Raw genomic sequence first — 19,188 nt, forward strand, 5'->3', positions numbered from 1 at the left:
TCTCTTCCCAAACATTCAACAATCCCCACCTGATGCTGTTTGCCAGACTAAGTGTTAATCCTTAATACTTCTTGATCCCAGAGCATCCCTAGGACTCTTCCATTCTCTTTCCAAGCCACATGTCCATGCTTTTCTTGACAGCCCCACTGTGCTCTCACATGCTCACTAGGACACACACTTCAGCTCCTCAAAAGCCAGCCATCAAGCTGTACAACAAGGGAAGCAGATGATTATGCTCTTCCTACAATTATCTACTGAAAGTAGGTGAGTAGTTCAGATTTTTAGGAGAAAAAGAGGGCTTCCTAAAGCAAAGGCAAAATTTCAAGGAGGTACTGCCAGGTCAAGTTTGAGTACAATACCAAATGGAAGGCTCCTTGCTTTGCCTCACAGCCTCAGCCTTTCCTTGGCTCTGATGCTCTGTTTCATCTTTTGGCTATGAATGATTCATGGAGCCTTAAAATATATATAATCTATATCTCCTAGAACAAAGAGTCTTTTTTTTCAGGGGTTTTAAGGGAGCAGGGAGCAGCACATGTGCTGCTTGTGCTTGGGCTCAGATGTCCCTTGGGAAAGGACCCTTGTGGCTCCACACTTCTTCCCAAACCCAAGCAGCTGCTCTGAGCTTGCAGCTGAGCTCTGTGAGACCCCAGCTCAGGCTCTACAACATATGGGTGTGCTGCTGAGGGTCTCCAGAGCTGCTGTCTGGAATCACACCCAGCTCAGAGCCAGCCTATTCTCATCCATCACAGGCAGTCCCAGTGCATGGATACCATCAGTGGACTGTGGGGCACTAAAAGCATTTATACAGAACTGCAGATAGGGAAGCTGCAGCCAAAACTTACCTCCATGCCACAGCCTAATCCCTCAAGGCTTTACCATCCTAACCTCCAGTCTCTGCCTTGGGCTGTGGATCACATTTAATGGATGTGTTTCTTCCCTTGGAAATCCAACACTACCTTTTCATCATGAGTATTTGATTTCTACTACACACAGAGGCAAAAATACACACACACCCCTGCATCATCATCAGTGAGCATCTACTTACTTCTCCAGACAAGGACACAACTTTGGACACAACTTTAGACATTATGCCAAAGGCATTTCCTTTCCAGCTGAAGAGATGCCCATCTTCTGGATTCTTGTTGGGGAATCTAAGCATAGGGCTGGGTGAGATCTGGTGAAAGCTCCAGCCAGGGGAGACCTGTTCTTACTCAGAAGGGAGCACAGGGAAATGAGAGGTTGAGAGGTTTCAGAGAGGGAGGGCTGGAGTCCTCAGTGGCTCATGTCCAGCAAGCTGTGGGATGCCTTCCCACACTAAGAGCCCAGCTGGATGCCAGACTGAGCATCACAATGCTGTAAACCAAGGGCACAGACATGCCCCAGAGGGTTGAACCAGCCCTTCAAATATAATCCAAATAGATTCTATGCAGCCCTTTGATTTCAGTGGTCCTTTAAGATCAAAGAGCCAGGTTTCAGTCTGTACTGTATCTACAGCTCATGATCACCACATTTCCTTGCTCTTTGAGTCTTAGAGGTCTTCCTTAGAAGGAACATTGCAAATCCTTACCTATTTGGTTGTACATGACAATATCTTTTATGCTCAGGAGTCTTTGTTTTCTAAGGATGACTCTGTATTTTTGGTGAGAGATATTCTCCTTCCCTTGTGAGACTGCTATTGATATCATTCTGTCCTTTTTTGGTTTTTTGAGGTTCATGCCAGCACCACTGAATCAGGAGAAGGAAATTGGCAAAACATGAGATGCTTCACACATTACTGCCATGCAGAGAAGCTTAAGGACCTACAGAAAATGCTACCCAACTCCCAAGAGTCCACTGTGAGGTTAACAGGATTAAGCTGAGCTCAGGCTACTCACAGGATGATACTTTCATCCAAGATACAGTCAGGGATTTTTTACCTTCTTGTGAAGCCAAAGCTACAAGATCTTCTGTTGGGATTGAGTGGCAAGCATGTCGTATGGCTGCAAAAAAGGCATTCTCTCTGTGTTGGATGCACTGCTGGCCCTGGGCAGGAGATTTAAGGCACAGCACAGCCTTTTTTTTGCTGATTGCTAATGAAAATGCTATTATCAAGTAGCCACCCTTGCAGATCTGTGCTCTCAAGTTTTCCAAAGGAGTCAGCAGCTATGCCAAACACGTTCCCCGGCTCTGCCATGCCTGCTGGCATTCTGGCTGCATCCTCCATCACTGCACCTGGCCTGGGTGGTCAAACAGGAGCAGCCATGGGCATTAACCCTGCTCTCCAGCAGCACTTGGCTCTTCTGGTTCCCACTCCCACAGTGCCAGACCTGCAGCATTTCCAGCCAGAAGAGCCCCTGCTTTCTCCTGAGCAGGGACTGACAGTTTCCCACTGATACTGTCTAATGCAGTCAGTTATCATTGATGCATTTAGAGCTGATCCATCAAAATAATTCCTGCTAGAGGTCTGAGTCCAGCACATTACACACAATAGCTCCCTAGAAGGAGAAAAAATGTCACTTACCTGTCTTTCAGTGAGGCCCTTCTCAGTCACCTGCAGTGCCTGTGCATGGTGAGATGTGGCTTTGGGGATCTCGTACCTCTGGAGTTGTTCAGCAGTGCTGAGCATGGGACTGGAGCTTAAACACTTAAACCTCCAAACCCTCTGGGACCACCCAACAACCAAACGTGTCCAGGAAGCACAAAGCAAACCTGCAGCCACTTTCAGAAGCCTACAGGGGGCTGGACCAGGCACTATCAAAGAAGTGACCATGCACAACTGCTCCTATCATCCCCACGTATTGCCTGACACTGATACAGCAAACCCAAAATGCTCTGTTGATCTAGAATATCTCCAAAATTGCCAGGCAACAAGGTCTCAGGAGGAAACCTGAGCAGAGATATGACTCTTCAGCCTGGCAAGCTGAGCTCACACCAGTGGAGTTTGAAATGTGCTTTAGCATGATGTCACTGTACAAGCCTGACAGTGGCACCAGGGTCTGAATCCTGGCAGGACCAGGCCTTGGATATATCAGCTTGCAAGACCAGGATCTCCTCCTCTCTTGTATCAGATGTTGCAATATACTCCACCACCTCACCAGCCTTGTCCATGGACTGCAAGCATCCCTCCCTCCCTCTCCCAATTATCTTAATAAACAGCCTGGACACATCTCTGACTCACTTAAGATAATGATGACCTGGCCAAAATCAGTTTACTCAGACATCCTGGCAGTTACTGAGCTGATGCAGCTCCAGTCTGGCTCTCCCTGACTCCTCATGAATGAGCTTGATCTCCAGCAGTGGCTGCTCTGCCATCAGTGGATGGAAAACCACACACAGGTCAGACACAGGCTGCTCCCAGAATTCAGACTGGAGCCAGGAAATCTGCTTTCTCTGAAAACAAGCTCTTAACTGTTCCAAAGGCTCAGGCAATGACAGTTTTTCTTGCCTGCAGAAAGACCTGTTGGGATGGTACTAATCCCAACATATGAAAAAGAAACATGGGGTTAGAGACAAGCCCAGATAACAGATGATTGAAGGGTATCTCTGCATGTCTGACTACCTGCTTGAAGCATTCCCTCCCCCAACCCAAGAACAAAACCAACACCCATCACACAACATGAATATTTGAAGCAAAATCTTGGAGAAAAAAGGCCAAATACTCTAAAATAATAAACAAATGCTTACAGAAAGTCAACTTCTCTGTGGGAATCAGGCACAGATCACGAGTCACTAACAGCAGAGCAAATCATTTAACCAGCGCTTAGAACAAATCCCTCCACTTTGTATAGAACAACCAAAATATATTCCTGCTGATTAGTCAGCAGTTACACTCACAAATTCAAAATAATATCAAAATTCAAATGTAGCTGTCTTGCAGTTGCACTCTGCTTTACTGCTGGAGAAACTATCATCTTCTCTTTGCGAAGGAATCCTCCTGCAGTTATTTACTGGTGTGTGGGTTGGGATTTATTCTAGCTCTGTGGCATCAGACCACATGCTGGCACCACCAAGGAACCTGCCTGTCTTAAGAAAAGTAGTGGGGACAACACTGGAAAAACCACAAAAGATAAAGGTAAAGCAAAATGCACCACAACAGCAGAAGATTGCTTCAGCAGGTAAAGCACCTTTTCCAGCTGTGAGTGGGCAGGTCTCCTATCAAACTACACCCACACCTTCAAAGCAGCTGTATGCACTTCCCCACAGCTTGTTAAATTTTCTTCCAGCAGCTCAGGCTCTGCAGGCACTGGTAAATGGATGGTTAACATGGACTCTTTTGCTGCACAAACAGCACCAGAAGCGCTTCCAAATGTTAAGGAAAAAAATGAAATCACTCAGCATTGATTTCTTGTGTGCTCTCTTGCTGCTGCTCCTCCAAACCCGTGGTTTTTAGCTTTACTACTGTGTCTAGGCCTCTTTATCCTGTGCTAATGCCAGGCTTAGCCCTGAGGATCTGCAGCTTGTTCTGGGTACAAATCAGAGCAGAGCAGTGATGCACTGCTGCAGTTTGCTGAATCAGCAGAAGCTTCCTCTGACTCCCCATTGCTCCCAGGAATTCCCTGGACAGCAGGACACAGATAGAGGGGAAGGACAAAGACATGATGGTAGAAAGAAACATCAAACCACCACCTTCAAAACAAGCTCAAGCCTCTTGGGAGAGAAGGCATGACTCCTCAAATTCATCTAAATAAACAAAAGATCAGCAAAGAACATCAAGACTCAGTGCAATGTGGATAAGCAGCTGAGGAAACTCAGTATACCCCAATCATGACCTACAGCATCCCACACACCAGACACTGCCCTGCAACAAGTCTGAGCCCAAGGTCCCACACAATGAATCCACCTTGGAGAGAATTACAGTGCCAGAAACACACTGTGCCCATCGTGCTCCCTCCAAGCAGGAACTAGAAGAAACATGACTCCATCTTTTTAGAGCTGAAGTACAATGACCCAAACCTTTTTTTCTGCTTATTCACACACAGGCTCCACACTCTACAAGACCTGAGAAGGCAGGGTTGTGATGTTCAGGAGGAGCTGATCATTCCTGCTAGAGGTCTGCTGCCCTCACCCTACCAAACCAGCATCCCAAGCTCCTTCAATAATAACTCTTTATCTGAAGAGTCATTTGAAGCCAGGGTGGAGAGACACAGCAGCACAGCATTATCAACTCATGGTCCAGCTATCATGAAGAGCATGGAGCCTACACATGGGTACATCAAGCAAAAGAGACAACCAAGAAGGAAGAACAAGAAGAAATAAGTGCCCAACCCCTCTCCAATGCTTGTCAGAGCCCATAGTTAAACCAGCTCCTTTTGAACTGACAGCATCAAAAATACTGTGGGAAGTCATATGTAAGGAATCAGTTGTCCTGAAACACAAAGCAAAGTGAACCAAAGCTGACCACAGCAGCAGCCTGAGTAATTGGCTAATCAACCACTGTTTGCAATGTTTCTGGGCTGTGAAATCTGATAACAGACCCTGTAGTAGTGGAGAAGAAAAGACAGAGCTTCCAAACCCCATGTTTGTTTCCCACACCTCAGAAAGAAAAAGGAAACAGGGATGGAATCCAATGCAGCTCAGCTGCTCATCCCTTGTGTAAGGTTGTGTTAGGAGACAAACATTTGTCTCGGGCACTGCAGACATTTCTGGAAAGGTTAAGGTCTCAGCCATCACCTAATCCTGTGAACCACAGCACCCCATTACTCCTAGGGACACACTCATTAGAAGGGAAGGTCATGCAGAAATTCACTCACAGCATCATTTTGAGACATTTGCTTGAAAGTCATGCCAGGAAGTTATAGGAACAGAAGGATGCTGGAAAACATGTTTTTAATTCACTCATCAAAACTCTCACCAGGTTTTCTAAGAGGGTTCCAGCACCATCCACCAATATGTGCTCAAACACACCCCCGTCCTCATGCCCACTGTCACCTGCAGGTTGGCACAGCAGCTTTTAGTTACATCAGTGACATCTCCTGTTAACAATTCTAAGACACAGCTACTAAGACACACCCTCATGCCAAGTCCCACACACTGCAGAACGGTTCCTCTCTCCTCCTGGAGCATCCAACCACCCAGACGTGAATTTCTAATGAGGAACCTCAGTACAGTGCTCACCTGCACTCCACTGCCTCTACAGCAAACACACCCTTGGGAGTTTAACATGAGCCTAATTGTTCCTGAGGAGGGGACAACAATCCAACACCCAACAGCCAATTTTTCTGGTTTTTGTCATTTTGCACAGCCAAGCAATGAGACCCGAAGCAACAGCATATCCTGAAACAAAAGCACTGCAGCCAGAGCAATCTTTTACTGTCAAGCTCCCTGAGAGATACGGCTTCTAATAAAACTTTTCCCACTAACTATAGAAACTTGTCTCGGCAAATCCTGACACAATCTCCTGCAGTACCAGCTTGTCCCTGAGAATATGACCATTATATGCTACAAAAACCAACTGGTTGTCAACTGAGACCATTAGCAGCTAAGCTCTCAGGCAAGAAAACATCTTTATGCCTGGTGAGAGTGACAGAAACAAGAGCTATACCTAAGCAATGTTCCCATCACAACTGTAAATACCCCCTCCACACCCGCCAAAGAAAACAAACCAAACTCCCCACACATGGACCATCTCATGAAGAAGTAGACTATAGGACATGTCATTCTGAACATTTATTTATTTTTTCTTCAAAGAAGAGGCCTGGTGCAGCTGTTTCGTTAGAAAATAAAGTGTTTATTAAGAAACTAGACATTGAACACCCCTATAGTCTCTGTGAAAAGGGACCGTCCCATTTCCCATTAGCACAGGATGATAGTTATGGCAAGATAAGAATGCTCAAAGATGGAGGAATCTCATTGACAGAAAATGAGGTAATGATTTACAATAATTAAAAATAAAATAAAATTTAAAAAGAAACATCCTTAGACTTGCTACTTAAAGCCACCAATCGCAAACAGCCACGACTGGCTTTCGTTTTCAGCAGTGAGGAACCAGAGACTTTAACTGGTGTTAAACAAATTGAGACATCGATCACAGTGGGGAGAACTGCTTTTAATTATGTTGTACGGTCCGGAGGATTTCTTCTAAGCAGAGATGGACCTGAGCTGCAAAATTCAACCCTTCCTCTGCTAGGGTGTTTGGATATAGGCTTCTGGTCCAGGCCCACAGATGCATCTCTACGACTGATACACACAGTTGAGAGCAGAGTCCCCTGAACAGTGCTAGGGGGAGGAAACAGTTCGGACGGACAAGACATCCCCAGTTCAGGTGGGCGACTTCCAGGAGATGGGGAAGTTCAGTTCAGACAAGCACCCAGTGATTCACACGCTCGGCAAAGCTCCTCCTCACTCTGTGAATCTGCAGAATTGAGGTGTCCATGGCACACAGCCGCAGGTCCTCTCTGGCAGTGCACCTCTGGCATTTCCAGCTCCGATGCGGGCAGGAAACGTTGTTGGGAGATTTGGTCATGGTTTCTGAAGCCATCCAACCTGAGCCAGGTCTCCTCACGCTAACCAGATGCCCCCTAAGGCATGTCCGTAACTTAAAGCAATCTGCCACCATCTCTCCAGTACTCTTCTATTGCACTTTACCTTTTTATGCAAACGAACCAGGAGAAGAAGCAAGAGAATGGAATATTCCCAGCGATATCCCTATGGGACAGCTGATAATAAAACCTCCTGGCAATCTCCAGGGTGGTTCATGCAGGTCACCTGTAAAGGCAGGACATCCATTCTGAAGCTTCTGCCCAGTTCTGGTGGAGAGGGACCGTGACTCTTTCCAGTGGCAGTGACCCTTGAGGGCTGGTGATTTAGAGACACCCCTGATGTGATAAGGTCATCTCGGGCCACCAAGAAGGCAAGCAAAGCTGAGTGGCTGGTGAGCAAGCTCCTGGTCCAACACTCCTCTCAAAAGGATCTGGCTACACCTGAAGCTTTTGGAATATTTTGTGTCCTCTAAAGAAAATCTGCTTTGCTTATAGGTTATCACTGATATGTGTAAGCAAATCTGTATTTCCCATACACGTGACATCCAGAGAATCCAAGGAAAGCCATGCAAGGTGCCACAAGGGCAGCTGGCTTCTCTTGAGGACAGGATGAAAGGGTTTACTTTTCCATCTGAGAGGCTTAGGATGAAGTAAGACAAAAGTGGGACAGGAGAGAGGGAGAGAATACAAATATTGGCCAGAACAGGATTTATACTCCTGGTTTTTGCCAGAGAAGAAGCAACAGAATACTTTTTTTTCCCTCTCCTTCACTCAGCCAGCCTCAAGCTGATGGTCCTGGGTTACAATCAATCTCTAGTGGGGTGGGAATACAGGGGAGAGCTAAAGGGGGCTGGAAAAGGCCCAGCAATGGGACCCACGTGCATCTGATATGCTTTTCCACTTTGCTTACTGCTCTAGTCCTGGCAAGGACACAGACCCTCCTGCGCTATGGATTCTCCATCCATGTGGGAAGTTCCAGGCAACTCCTCAGATAAAGCTCATCATTTAAGCAGCAGGGAGAGACCAGAGAACGATAACGATATAGTCAGATCCAGTGAGCCGCTCTAACACACACAGACAGACAGACAAACAAAAGAAGCCTCCTAGAATATGTGCACTTCAAAGATAACCACACTCTTCCTGTCAGAGAAGATACTTTTTTTGTTTGTTTTCTTTCCATCCTCATTCCTTCCAACATTATTTTCTGTGCAAGAACTGGGAGCGGGGCTGCCTCTGTTCTTACCAAACGTCTTCATTCTGCTTTAGTTTCTTCCAGGCTCCCCGCCTCGGCTCGCTCTGGGACACCTCCCATGGCGGTGCCACGAAAGAGGTGGTGGCAGCATTCACTGGGTGTTGCGAAGACACAAGCTTACAAGGAAAACTCCAAGCAGGGAGGACATGACTAAAGATGTCAGTTTGGTTGGCTTGGTTGGGATTTTTTTTTTGTTTTTTTGTTTTTTTTGTTTTGTGTTTTATTTTAAAGCAAAAGTACGATTATTTACTGTGTTATTAGGATGACTCCTTTCAATTGGGTTTTAATTCTCTTTATTTGCTCTCATTGCTGCTGTTGTGCCTTGCAGGAATATTTAACGAACACAGCGACCATTGGAGGAAAAGAACAACCCTGTTATCTGGTGACAGAAAACCACAGTTTCAGTTGGCTTTAACGTGTGTACAGGCAGGGCTGTAGAGTCCTATTAGGAGGAGACCTCAATCCATACAGACCACGCTTACTCCTTCCCACCATTTTGAGGGCACAGCCTATAAACTTGACATCAGAACAGGGACTTTTAAGGAGTTTTTAAAAGCCATGACGTCCTTTGCTGAAATAAACACTGACATCCTCAACATAAATGCCTTGGTTAAGAGGTTTGGAATGTCCAGGGAGGCTTATTGGATTCAACATAATTTCTCTGAAACCTAAAGGGGGAAAAAAAACAGAAAAAAGAAAAAAGCAAAATAAAGTAAACGAAAAAACAAAAAAGAGCAAAACTAGAAAAAAAGAGAGAGATATCGACACACATGTGATTATATAAAAAAGAACCAAATGAATAACTAGCAAACGGCTGCCATTAAATTAAAGCCAAAATGTCCTCTCCAGGCAGGGCTGCCTCACTGTGTCTTTCCATAAAGAACAGGCAATCATTTCATGTGGAGCGTGCAGGCACAAGTGCTCTGAGGACAAGGGGCATGCAAGAGGTCTGGACAGACAACTGGGGACAACTCTTTTCCAGAGGTTCCCACTAAATCCAAACTCCTACCTAGTCCATATTTTCCCTAGGCAGACAGTGAGGAATAGGGAGACTCTTTCCTGTGCCTACTTTTCTCTCGTGATTTATCTAATCTGGCATAACATTCTTGAAGCCATAAAGTACCATTGCAAGGCTGGGGAGGCCTGACTCTCATAACCCCACAGACCTTTCTTCAGGTGTCCCATCTACACCAAACCCTGCATGCTGGAGGCATCTTCTCTTCACACAACCTCACCTCTCTAAAAGTGATCTGAAGGTTTAGGATCTGCCAGAAACACCGGCCAGATGAGAAAGAAAAATAAGGGGAGCATAGATCAAGGCAAGCTCCTTCATTCAGTCCAACAAGCTTACAGGGCAAATATAATGTTTTAAAGGGCTCTATCAAACATCTCTTCAGCATGTAGCTGCCTTGGGATGCCCCAGCCAGGGAAATTCACTTGTTTGCCACGACCAAGATGTGCATGGCAGGATCTTGGGGATTGTTCTCATCTATACCAAATTCTCATGGGCCTAATGGGTTTTTCCAAGAAATTACTGGGATGTCTTGTCTACATAATTTCTCTGAGATTTAGAGAATACTCCTGCACCTCATACAGGACACTGAACAAATCAGCTAAGTTAACTCAAGTCTGGCATCACTACAGCAGCATGGAGCAGCTTAGATGCCATTAAGAATTTATTTCAGTAGGAAGAGTACTTTCAAACAGGCTAGGAAATTTTCTCACACCAAAACTACCCCCAGATAGAAGATTTTTCCTATTCCTTCTATTTTTTTTCTTTTATATCTATTTATATTTCTCCACTGCACTATCTTACTCCATCTGCACATCAAACACATGTTTGATGGACCTGAGGATGCAGACAAAAGCCGTTTGTTTGGTTTGGAACTGTTTAAACTTGTTTGGGGGAAACTATCTGCTATTCTCAGTGGCCCTTAAGGGCCGATCCACATGGGAGAGTAAGCAAGGCTCAGCTCTGGTTCATGTGTCATAAACAAGATTCATAGGCAAATTCCAAGTGCTGAAATATCATTAGTAAACGAAATGAGAGTAGAAAGGGCCCAGCTCAACTCTCACGGTTTAAAGTGATCAGAGTCACTGGGACACAAATAAACAGGCATCCCTGAACATCACTATTTATCGTGTTTTGTTTTTCATAATATAAATATATTTTATGGCCACCAAAGGATAGCTGGGAAAGTCTATCCTCAACAATACCAAGGATCTCCAAGGAGAAGTCCTGTCTGCTTTATTTTCTCTGCATTTCTTAGCTCTGCTAAATTAAGGCAATTTCACTTCTGCCGGACCACATCCAGCAGACCTAAAAACCCACTGGGGACACAGAGCCTCAGCAAAGGGACATGTGAAAGATCAGCAAGACTGAAGGCTGGGCACTCCAAGGGCTTTGCTGCCTGTCATCAGTGCTGTGCACCCCAGCTGCAGGGATCCCCAGTGAGAGCAGGGTCTTTGCAGGACAGGGCTGCAGTGGGGGTCAGGGGCTGCCGAGGGACGACGAGGAGCGTGGCAGGAGGACAGCCCACGTTCCTGGAGCTGCAGGGCTGAGCACACATCCTGCTGGCTTGGGGCAGCAAGGCAGCACCGGTCCTTTTGGCATCCTCTCCTTCTGATTTATTAAAGTCCCCAAAGAATCTGAAAAAAAACACGCCTCTCTCCTGCTTTTCTCTCTCTTCCTCGCTGCTGTTTCCCCTATTGTACTGCTACTTTTTAACCCCGTTCTCTTGTATGGAGCAGAAACCAACAAGGCTCTTGCTAGGTTTATGTCTTCGCTGACAGATGTGAGATGGATGATGCTCACGGAGATGTCCAGGGTTAAAATGGGTGAATCTCAACAGGTTCAGAGTTTGGATGCTGCTATGACAAATGTCATCTACCACCACAGCTATTAGCTTCTGAAAAAGTGGCTTGGAAATGTCTTTAAAAATGTGGGTGTTCTGCTTTACTTTTTTTTTTCCTTTCTTTTGTTCTTGTCAAAAGGGAAAAAAAAGGAGAAATAGAAGGATTCAACTTCCTAGAAGGAGTTGGGGAAATTCTAAAAACAATAACTTCTGTGGAGTTTCATGTTTGTCAGTGCCAGCTGGAAAATGGGAGGAAAATTACTATCTTTGACATTGGTTGTAGATTTGTAGAAGAAACTCCAACATGCAAGCCTGAAAATAGTAAGGAGGTAAAAATCCCCACCCTGTAGATTGAAATCAAAAACATCTCCAAAGACCTACAAAACTGGGAAGGGTCTAACATACTAAACTTTGTGCTTGTCCCAGTTATAGTGATATCAGTTTTTAAATTTAAACATAATACTCTCTCTACTAATAGCCATCGTATGGTAGTGTAATAAATGTATGGAGAGTGTTGGAGAACAGGGAAGGAGGAATGAGCTCAGATTTGCTGTGCAGCTCTAACAGCTTGAGATGGAGGGAGCAGATGGGACATTTCTCTAAGCAGGCTGGATGGATGTGGCAATGAAAGGACAAGAAAATTGAAGGCAACCAAACCATGCAATCAGTTTTTGTCCTCAACCCTGGCCATCCACTTAGTCCTCCAGAGCTGTCTTGTGTTTCCCAACCTCCTGGCTAATGGGTTTTGGCCACTCTGCCCCATGTCCATACCAACCCAGTCTATGGACACTACCACCCTGCCAGGAACACACTTCCTCCACTGAGAGAGCAAAACTAAGGAGAAAAAAAAGATGCTGTGACCTTGCCTCCCCTGTGTGCCTTCTGATAAAATTGCCACTATACAAACAGAGCATGCTTCTAAGGCTTTGGAGACCTGAGGCTGCTCCACATCACCTGAGAGGAGCAGCAGGGATTGTGACACGGGGAGGGGAGGGAATGACGCAGAAAATGATGCACTGCTCCTCACAGCATCACTGTCTGCCACAGCAGGAGGGGTGCAGACCAGTTTGGAAACCCAGGGATGGAAACTGCTTCTGAAACAGCAATATAAATTGCTGTGGGAACGGATGAGAAAAGCAACGGGATGCTACGTTTGCTAACACCTGGCAAAAATGGGTTAAATAAAAATAGCAAATTAAGGGCAACAAGCTGGCCAAACATAACTCTGCTATCCATGCAGCTCACATTAGGAAACAGAGCTTTGAGCTCTCTTCTGATATAAAGGAAAAGCAGTGGGAGACTCCAACAACAGTGTACATTTTATCTTTCTCTATGTGCAGATATGAAATGTGAATAGCATCAAAGAAAGCATGAAAACCATCAGGCCTGGCCCACATCCTGAGCAAGGGAAATAGCCATCCCTTAGTCAAAGTCAGCACTTCTATGTCTATATCTGAGGGGTAAGCAACACAACAACCCAGGTTTTCTGTCATGGATGGGTTCATAGCAAACAAAACCCTCTCTTTTTCCTTCCTCTCACAGCATGTTAACAGGGTGAGATGTAACCCAGCCTAAGGCCTCACTTGGCACAACAAAGCAGGTCAGAGAAGCTCAGCAGAAACACACTGTGAGGCTCTCCCTGATACTCTCAGCTGCAGATAACCACATCACCTCCTTTACTGTCCAAGGCAAAGTCAGAGTCCAATCTCCTCTCATTTACATCAGCCAAACAGTGCTGACCACAATGGAGAACCTCAAGAAAATTCATTCCACAGACGAATTTCACACTGATACACAGACCTCAAGCAGATCTTCAAGTAGATTACAGCTCTTCTTAGATTAGAAAGGCTCTGAGAGCTGCAGAAATTCTTATAATCCTTCATTTTCATGTAAACAGGGTCCTTATTCCCCTCCACAGCAGCTCACCTTGTATCTGTTTTCATTTTCCATGGTTAAACCTCTGGCATAAGATTCTCCATGTTTAATCAATGACGTTTGACGTCACAGGAAACCTCTTGGGAATGTGCTAGATGAAGCTCTAGCTACAGCTTGTGCCATCTTCTTGTGCTTGTCCACAACCCAAAATCGCAAACAGAAGATCACAGCACTGTTCTGGAGGGCAGGGAAAGGAAGAGATGGGCCAAGACCAAGAGAACAGCAGAAGCAAATGGATCCAGAAGATCCCATTTCCACAGAAATTCCTCTCATGTCTGCTAGAGCAGAGGAAGGGGTAGAACAATTTTGCAGGCACCCAACGGCTAAACATCTTTTTCTTGAGGAAAGGGCAGCATTTACAGCTTTCCATGGGGTGAACTCCTGAAGACTTTGTAAGATTCAGTGAACCTTTGGTCGGAGGAATTCCAGTATCCGTTGTGTTTCCACTGTTGCCACCATTAAAGTAGGCTGTGTCCATATTAGCCAGGATCACAAGTTTGTTTTTTCTGGAACTCTTTCATGGATGGAGTAGTTCCAAGACACTAAATGATGTAGCCTGATAGCTCAGGAGGCAGAGCTCCAAGATTCCCACCAATCCCCCTTAGGAAAAGCCCCAAAGTAGGGAAGCACTTAACAGGGTGTAAAATTAAAAAATAAGAAGGAAAAAAAAATCACCTATTTAAGACCAAGGATAACAGGAAATAAAAGGCTATTTTCAGGTCTGAGATGGCCTGTGGTTTGAGCCAAAGCTACCCTCTTGTCCAGAGGCACAGCCAGTGCTTTTTCTCCAGCCTGCACGGAGGTGCAGCTATTTAAAGCTGAGGCCCACTGCATGATGGAAAGCAGCCAGATCAGTTGGGCCTCATCGGTTTTGTTTTTGTTAGATTGAAGCCAGAGTATGTGAAATGACTTGTAAGAGGACCAGGGGAGGGGGAAAGGCTGGGCACCCAGCAGCCTTGCCCACGACAGGCAGAGCTCAGTCTCTGACTCGTTTAAGTGGCAGTGGGTCACAGAGAAGGTCTCTGAGCAAGGAGAATGGCTCTTTTGTCCCCTGGAATACCCACAGCCGTGCAAAGGCACGTGGCAAAACTCTCAGGGGTTACAGGTCAGCCATGAGAACAGGCTGCAGGGAAGTGTTTGCAAAGTTGGTGGTAGCTGACATTGTGGGCATTGTCCAGCTGTTGCTCTGCTTCTGCCTCTCCTTGTGCTTGCACTGACACATCCAGGAGCCTTCTCCTCCACCATTCTCACTGCTGGGAGGTGAAAAACCTGTCATCCTGCCTCCACAAGTCCCCACTTCTCACCACTGTGCAGTCTTGCTGCCTCTGCACTCCACAAAGCCCAAGGGACCTGGCACAAAAGATCCCATCCTAGCAAGTAATACATCATTTTCATCACTTTGGTTTTCAAATATATTCTTATGTCAATTTTTATTTTTTTTTTCAAGTCAGCCCTCGGAGTGCTGCCAATTTAAGCACAGTGCTACAAGAGCTTCTTATTTCCACTTTGCCTGACAGGTATCTGTGTCCCTGTGACACTGCCACTGCTCCCCAGCTGCTTCAGATAGCAATAGTCACCCCAAGCATTTTACAGAGTTATTGAAACCACTGACTAATGTGCCCAGAAATGAATATCCACTGGGAAAGAATCTGGTTGGGCTCGTGTTCCTTAATTGCTGATTAATTCCAATTATGGTACAGCTGATCCACCAGTACCACAGATCACCACATCAAAGAGCCAACCAGTAAAGGAAGCCCCTGAGTTAGAACAGCAACAGCTCTGTTTCAAAGTTCTTTCCAGCTGGAAAGTGCTTCATAAACATTAATTTGTTATGCCTTGCTCATTCCCTGGGGAGGAAGGAGCTGTTACATTTATTACACAGGCAGCAAAACGGTGGCACAAAGCAGGACCACGTTTTCTCCAAGGTCTCCAAAGGAATCAACGACAGTCCTGAACATCCAACAGGAAACAGCCCCAGCTCCAGGGCTCCCATCCTCTGCAGGAGCTCTGGGCTCTAGAAGGTGACAGAAGTGCTTGCTAAAGCCACAGGGATATGACAGCAGACACCAAGAAGAGACAGATGGTGGACAGGATTGCACACAATTGCTGCAGCCTGCAGCTGGGACCTGCCCAGCCCAGGCAGTGCCAGGGATGCTCTACTGCTCTTCAGAGGATGGGAGGAGCTGATCAAGGCCCAGAACAAATCCTTGCTTGTTCAAGCCTCTTTACTCTGCCATCTGCTCCAGCAACACCTTATGTCACCCAGAAAGGCCAGAGCTGCCCTCCAGGAAGCCCAGGAGCTGTACAAGCCCGAGAGTCTGAAGTGTCAGGAAGAACATCCTGCGGGAAAACACGATTTTGTGGAGTTTACAAACCGAGGATGGAAACTGAGGAGTGCAGGAGATCTCAGCAGGCAAGGAGGCACTGAGCACTACAGAGGAGCTGTAAATGGGAACAGGAAGAGCTGAGGGCTAAAACACAGCAAGAGCAGCAGGGAGTTGTGAGGAACAAGGTTTTGTTGATTCTCTTTTCAGGTTCTTTGGATGCTGCGTTGTCCGGAATTATTGTTCTTCATCTGTGTCTCTCCAGTGCTCCTACTCTGCTGATTGCTTTGGAAACAAAGCTGTCACCACAGCTCTTCAGCTCTTGATAATTGCCCCAGTAGATGCTTCTCAAAATAAGTTGTTTTCTGCACCAAAATATGTCAAAGGGTGTTATTGCACTTCCCAAAGGAGAGCTCCCAGCTCCAGATTTTGTTTCGAGACCTTGTCTTAGTATCTTTCAGGATTTCACAAGCTCTAAAACATACACCCCAGGGCACAGGAAAGGCTGTGCTCTCCCAGGGGAAGACAGAAAAACATGAATTTATGCTGATACTACAGAGCTCCTGTGGGACTGTGTGGATAGTGCCAGCCAAACGAGTGTCAGCAACTCATTCTGCAGGAGAAGGGGCTTTGCTCCCACCAAACACACATGAAACATGGGAGGTTTTTGCAAGAAAATGTATGAAATGCCTGGGAAGCTCCTTGCAGCCAGCAAAGCACTGATGAGGTGGGTGAGGAGCCCTGTGCTCCAGGAAACCCTCACTCCACCCCAAAGCAGAGGGTGAGCTCTGCAGAGTGGGGAAGGTCTGGCACAGCACAGCAGGGCAGCAGCTCTAGATTTAAGCCCAAAATGTGTGTCTGCTGTTGATTAGGGGTCATAATTCAAAGGGGGGAGGAAGGACCAGGAGTCCTTTCTGAGAATCTTTTTCCAGCAAGCAGTCTAGCTGTGAATTTTTGCTCAAGCAATCAGCTCTGAGCTTAGCAAACTACAAGTCTGCCAGACCCTTCTCTGCCCCAGTTTCATTGCCTCCCTGTCTCCCTTGTCCCTCTCACATCAACCCACCTAAATGCACAAGGCATTTGAAGCACTTGAGCCCAATCTTATTTCATACCACATCACTCTGTGTAAGCCTTTGCATGTCTGCCCCACCTGAGCCCTTGACATGTGCTGATCAAACATCAGCAGAGCTGAGGGGCAGTGAAGGGGCTGAGCTCACAGGCCTCCAGATGGGAGGCTGAAACATGGAAACTCCTGGGGACACACCTATCCAAAACCTGTTTTCCCTCCACTGGAGGCTTGAGAAAGAGGAAAACAGCTTGACTTAAAAAATAAGGAGAGTAAGTCTTTCCTATTCTCCATCATCTATCAACAAAAGTCCTGCCTTCCACCACAGCTAGGACATCTCCACCTCTATTTTAGCTGTTCCTTGAAGCAAGAACTCCCCGCACCATGGCTAAAACATGCAAGAACATACACCTCTAACAGCACCTCCATATTTGCACATGCAACTAAATGTGAGAGATCACAGTCCACAGCCCAGAATTCAACCTCACTGTCAAAACCAGCCTGTGCACATAGGAAACCAAGCTGAGTGATGCCAAAAGTGCCAGCACAAGGCAGGGAGAGTGTGCACACAACCTGCTGGGTGTGGGACACGTGGGATGGCTGGGGGGGAAGCGTGAGAGGGATGCAGAGAGCGATGGCACAGCTCAGAGCACGTGGCAGGGAGCAGAGGAGTGAGAGAGAGGGGCCAGAGCTCCAGCTCACACGTGTGGGGCTGAGAGCACAACGCTGCTCAACATTTACTCTCACATTACGGATTTAATGGCTTTTAACAGGAGACTTTGTAAGCGATCAGGAATTGGAACAAAAGGAGCTGGGGGAATAATTATCCTAACCAGGGGAGCTAAAGAACATGGCAAAATCTGTGCTGAGCAATCATGCTAATTAAAGGCACCCAGAAGAATCAGGAGAGAAACGCCAAATGCTTTTCACTCTGCTGCCCTAATCCACTAACAGCCTCAGCACTTTGACTCCCACCAGCTGTGGGAAGGACGGCTCTGGGTGAGTTGGTTTGTAGCAATAAATGACAGAGATAAACAAGTGACAAGGGGGGGGCTGGTCCCCTCTGCAGTGGAGCCTGGAGCAATGTTTGGCCTGCCAAACCGAACAGTGGCTGCTTTGCACCAGCAGCCTGGGAGAGGACCAAATGCTGCCACAGCCTCCAGCTGAGCAGCAAAGATCCCAACAGGCTTCCCAGAGTGCAGAACAGCTGCTGGCAATGAGCAGCATGAGGCTGAACACAGCCCCGAGCCACAAGCCTGGTCCTTTTGGGCTGGCCAGCCCTGCTCAGCTCTGCAGGGAGCTGTGTCACAGCTCAGATGCTGCTCTGTCCTGGGATGTGTTCCCAGTGCCACACCAGAGCTCTGGCAGCACTGAGCACGCTGATCCCTCGTTTGCATAGCTTCAGTCATCACAGGGTTGGGTCCACTCAGATTTGGATTTCAAAGGTAATGACATCTATGCAGGAGGCACCATGCTGATCTTCTAATGCTTAAAATTCCAGTTGGGGTTCTTGCTCTGCTAGCATCAGAAAAGCAACAGCTAACACTGCAACATGGGCACATTTTCACTCAGAAGTGTGGAGACTTGACAAGTGTCCATGTTGTAAAGAAGCAAAATGAATGCTATTGCTTCAGCAGACTATAAGCTTCACAGACCCAAATAAAAATTCCTGTGCACTCAGCTAGTGGAAAACCTAATCAGACTCCTCAAGGAGCTTCTGAGCCTTGGTCTGATGGGGATTTCAGGGAAATATCTTCTTCAGACATACCTGAAATCCAACAGGACATCACATGCCAAGGTAGATGGGTGCAGAAACACAATTAACAGAACAAGACACAGTGGTAAAATCACCCACTGAGTACAGAGAAGCCTCTCTCTGCCCTTCCCAAGCTCCAAGAGAAGGTTCTCCTCAGATAACTGCTTGGGTGAGATGTGAGACTCTTCTCCCCAGCACTGCAGACCTGGCTTTTTTTGCAGTCACCTGCATTGGCACAGAATGAGAACTGTGCTGGGGAGGCGGTGAGGCAGAAAAACCAATGCTGACCATTGCCATCAAGAACAGCTTTCTACTTAAAAAACAGTAGTCTTTTTCTTAATCAACAGGTCCATTAACATGGAGCAAATACCTCTGTAATGGACATACAGAGGATCACAGGCTGAACTATTTGTGTGCAGCATCTTTTGATTGATTCACCCTAAAGATCATCAAGTAAATGAGAGAGGATGTAATACTTCTGCAGGAAACATTCCACAGCGGATACATTGATTGCAACACTCAGCCAGCTGCCGTGTGCCAGCC

The 19,188-nt window shown here is 46.4% G+C and overlaps 1 protein-coding gene across 3 annotated transcripts in view; it reads right to left on the minus strand.

Annotated features, from left to right (window-relative positions):
* Nucleotides 1-19,188, minus strand: part of NTRK3 (neurotrophic receptor tyrosine kinase 3) — a 203,061-nt gene that overhangs the window by 56,759 nt on the left and 127,114 nt on the right. The window contains exon 13 of one of the 3 annotated variants that reach the window (XM_079317836.1): nt 6,686-9,377. The exons of the other annotated variants lie outside the window; for them this stretch is intronic. Within the exon in view, the coding sequence (XP_079173962.1) occupies nt 9,259-9,377 (119 nt within the window). The 3' untranslated portion in view covers nt 6,686-9,258. Of the gene's footprint in view, nt 1-6,685; nt 9,378-19,188 lie in introns of those variants that run through there. 3 annotated transcript variants of the gene reach the window in all.

Source organism: Erithacus rubecula (genome assembly GCF_903797595.1).
Source record: "Erithacus rubecula genome assembly, chromosome: 14".
In the NCBI taxonomy this organism is placed as follows: domain Eukaryota; kingdom Metazoa; phylum Chordata; class Aves; order Passeriformes; family Muscicapidae; genus Erithacus; species Erithacus rubecula.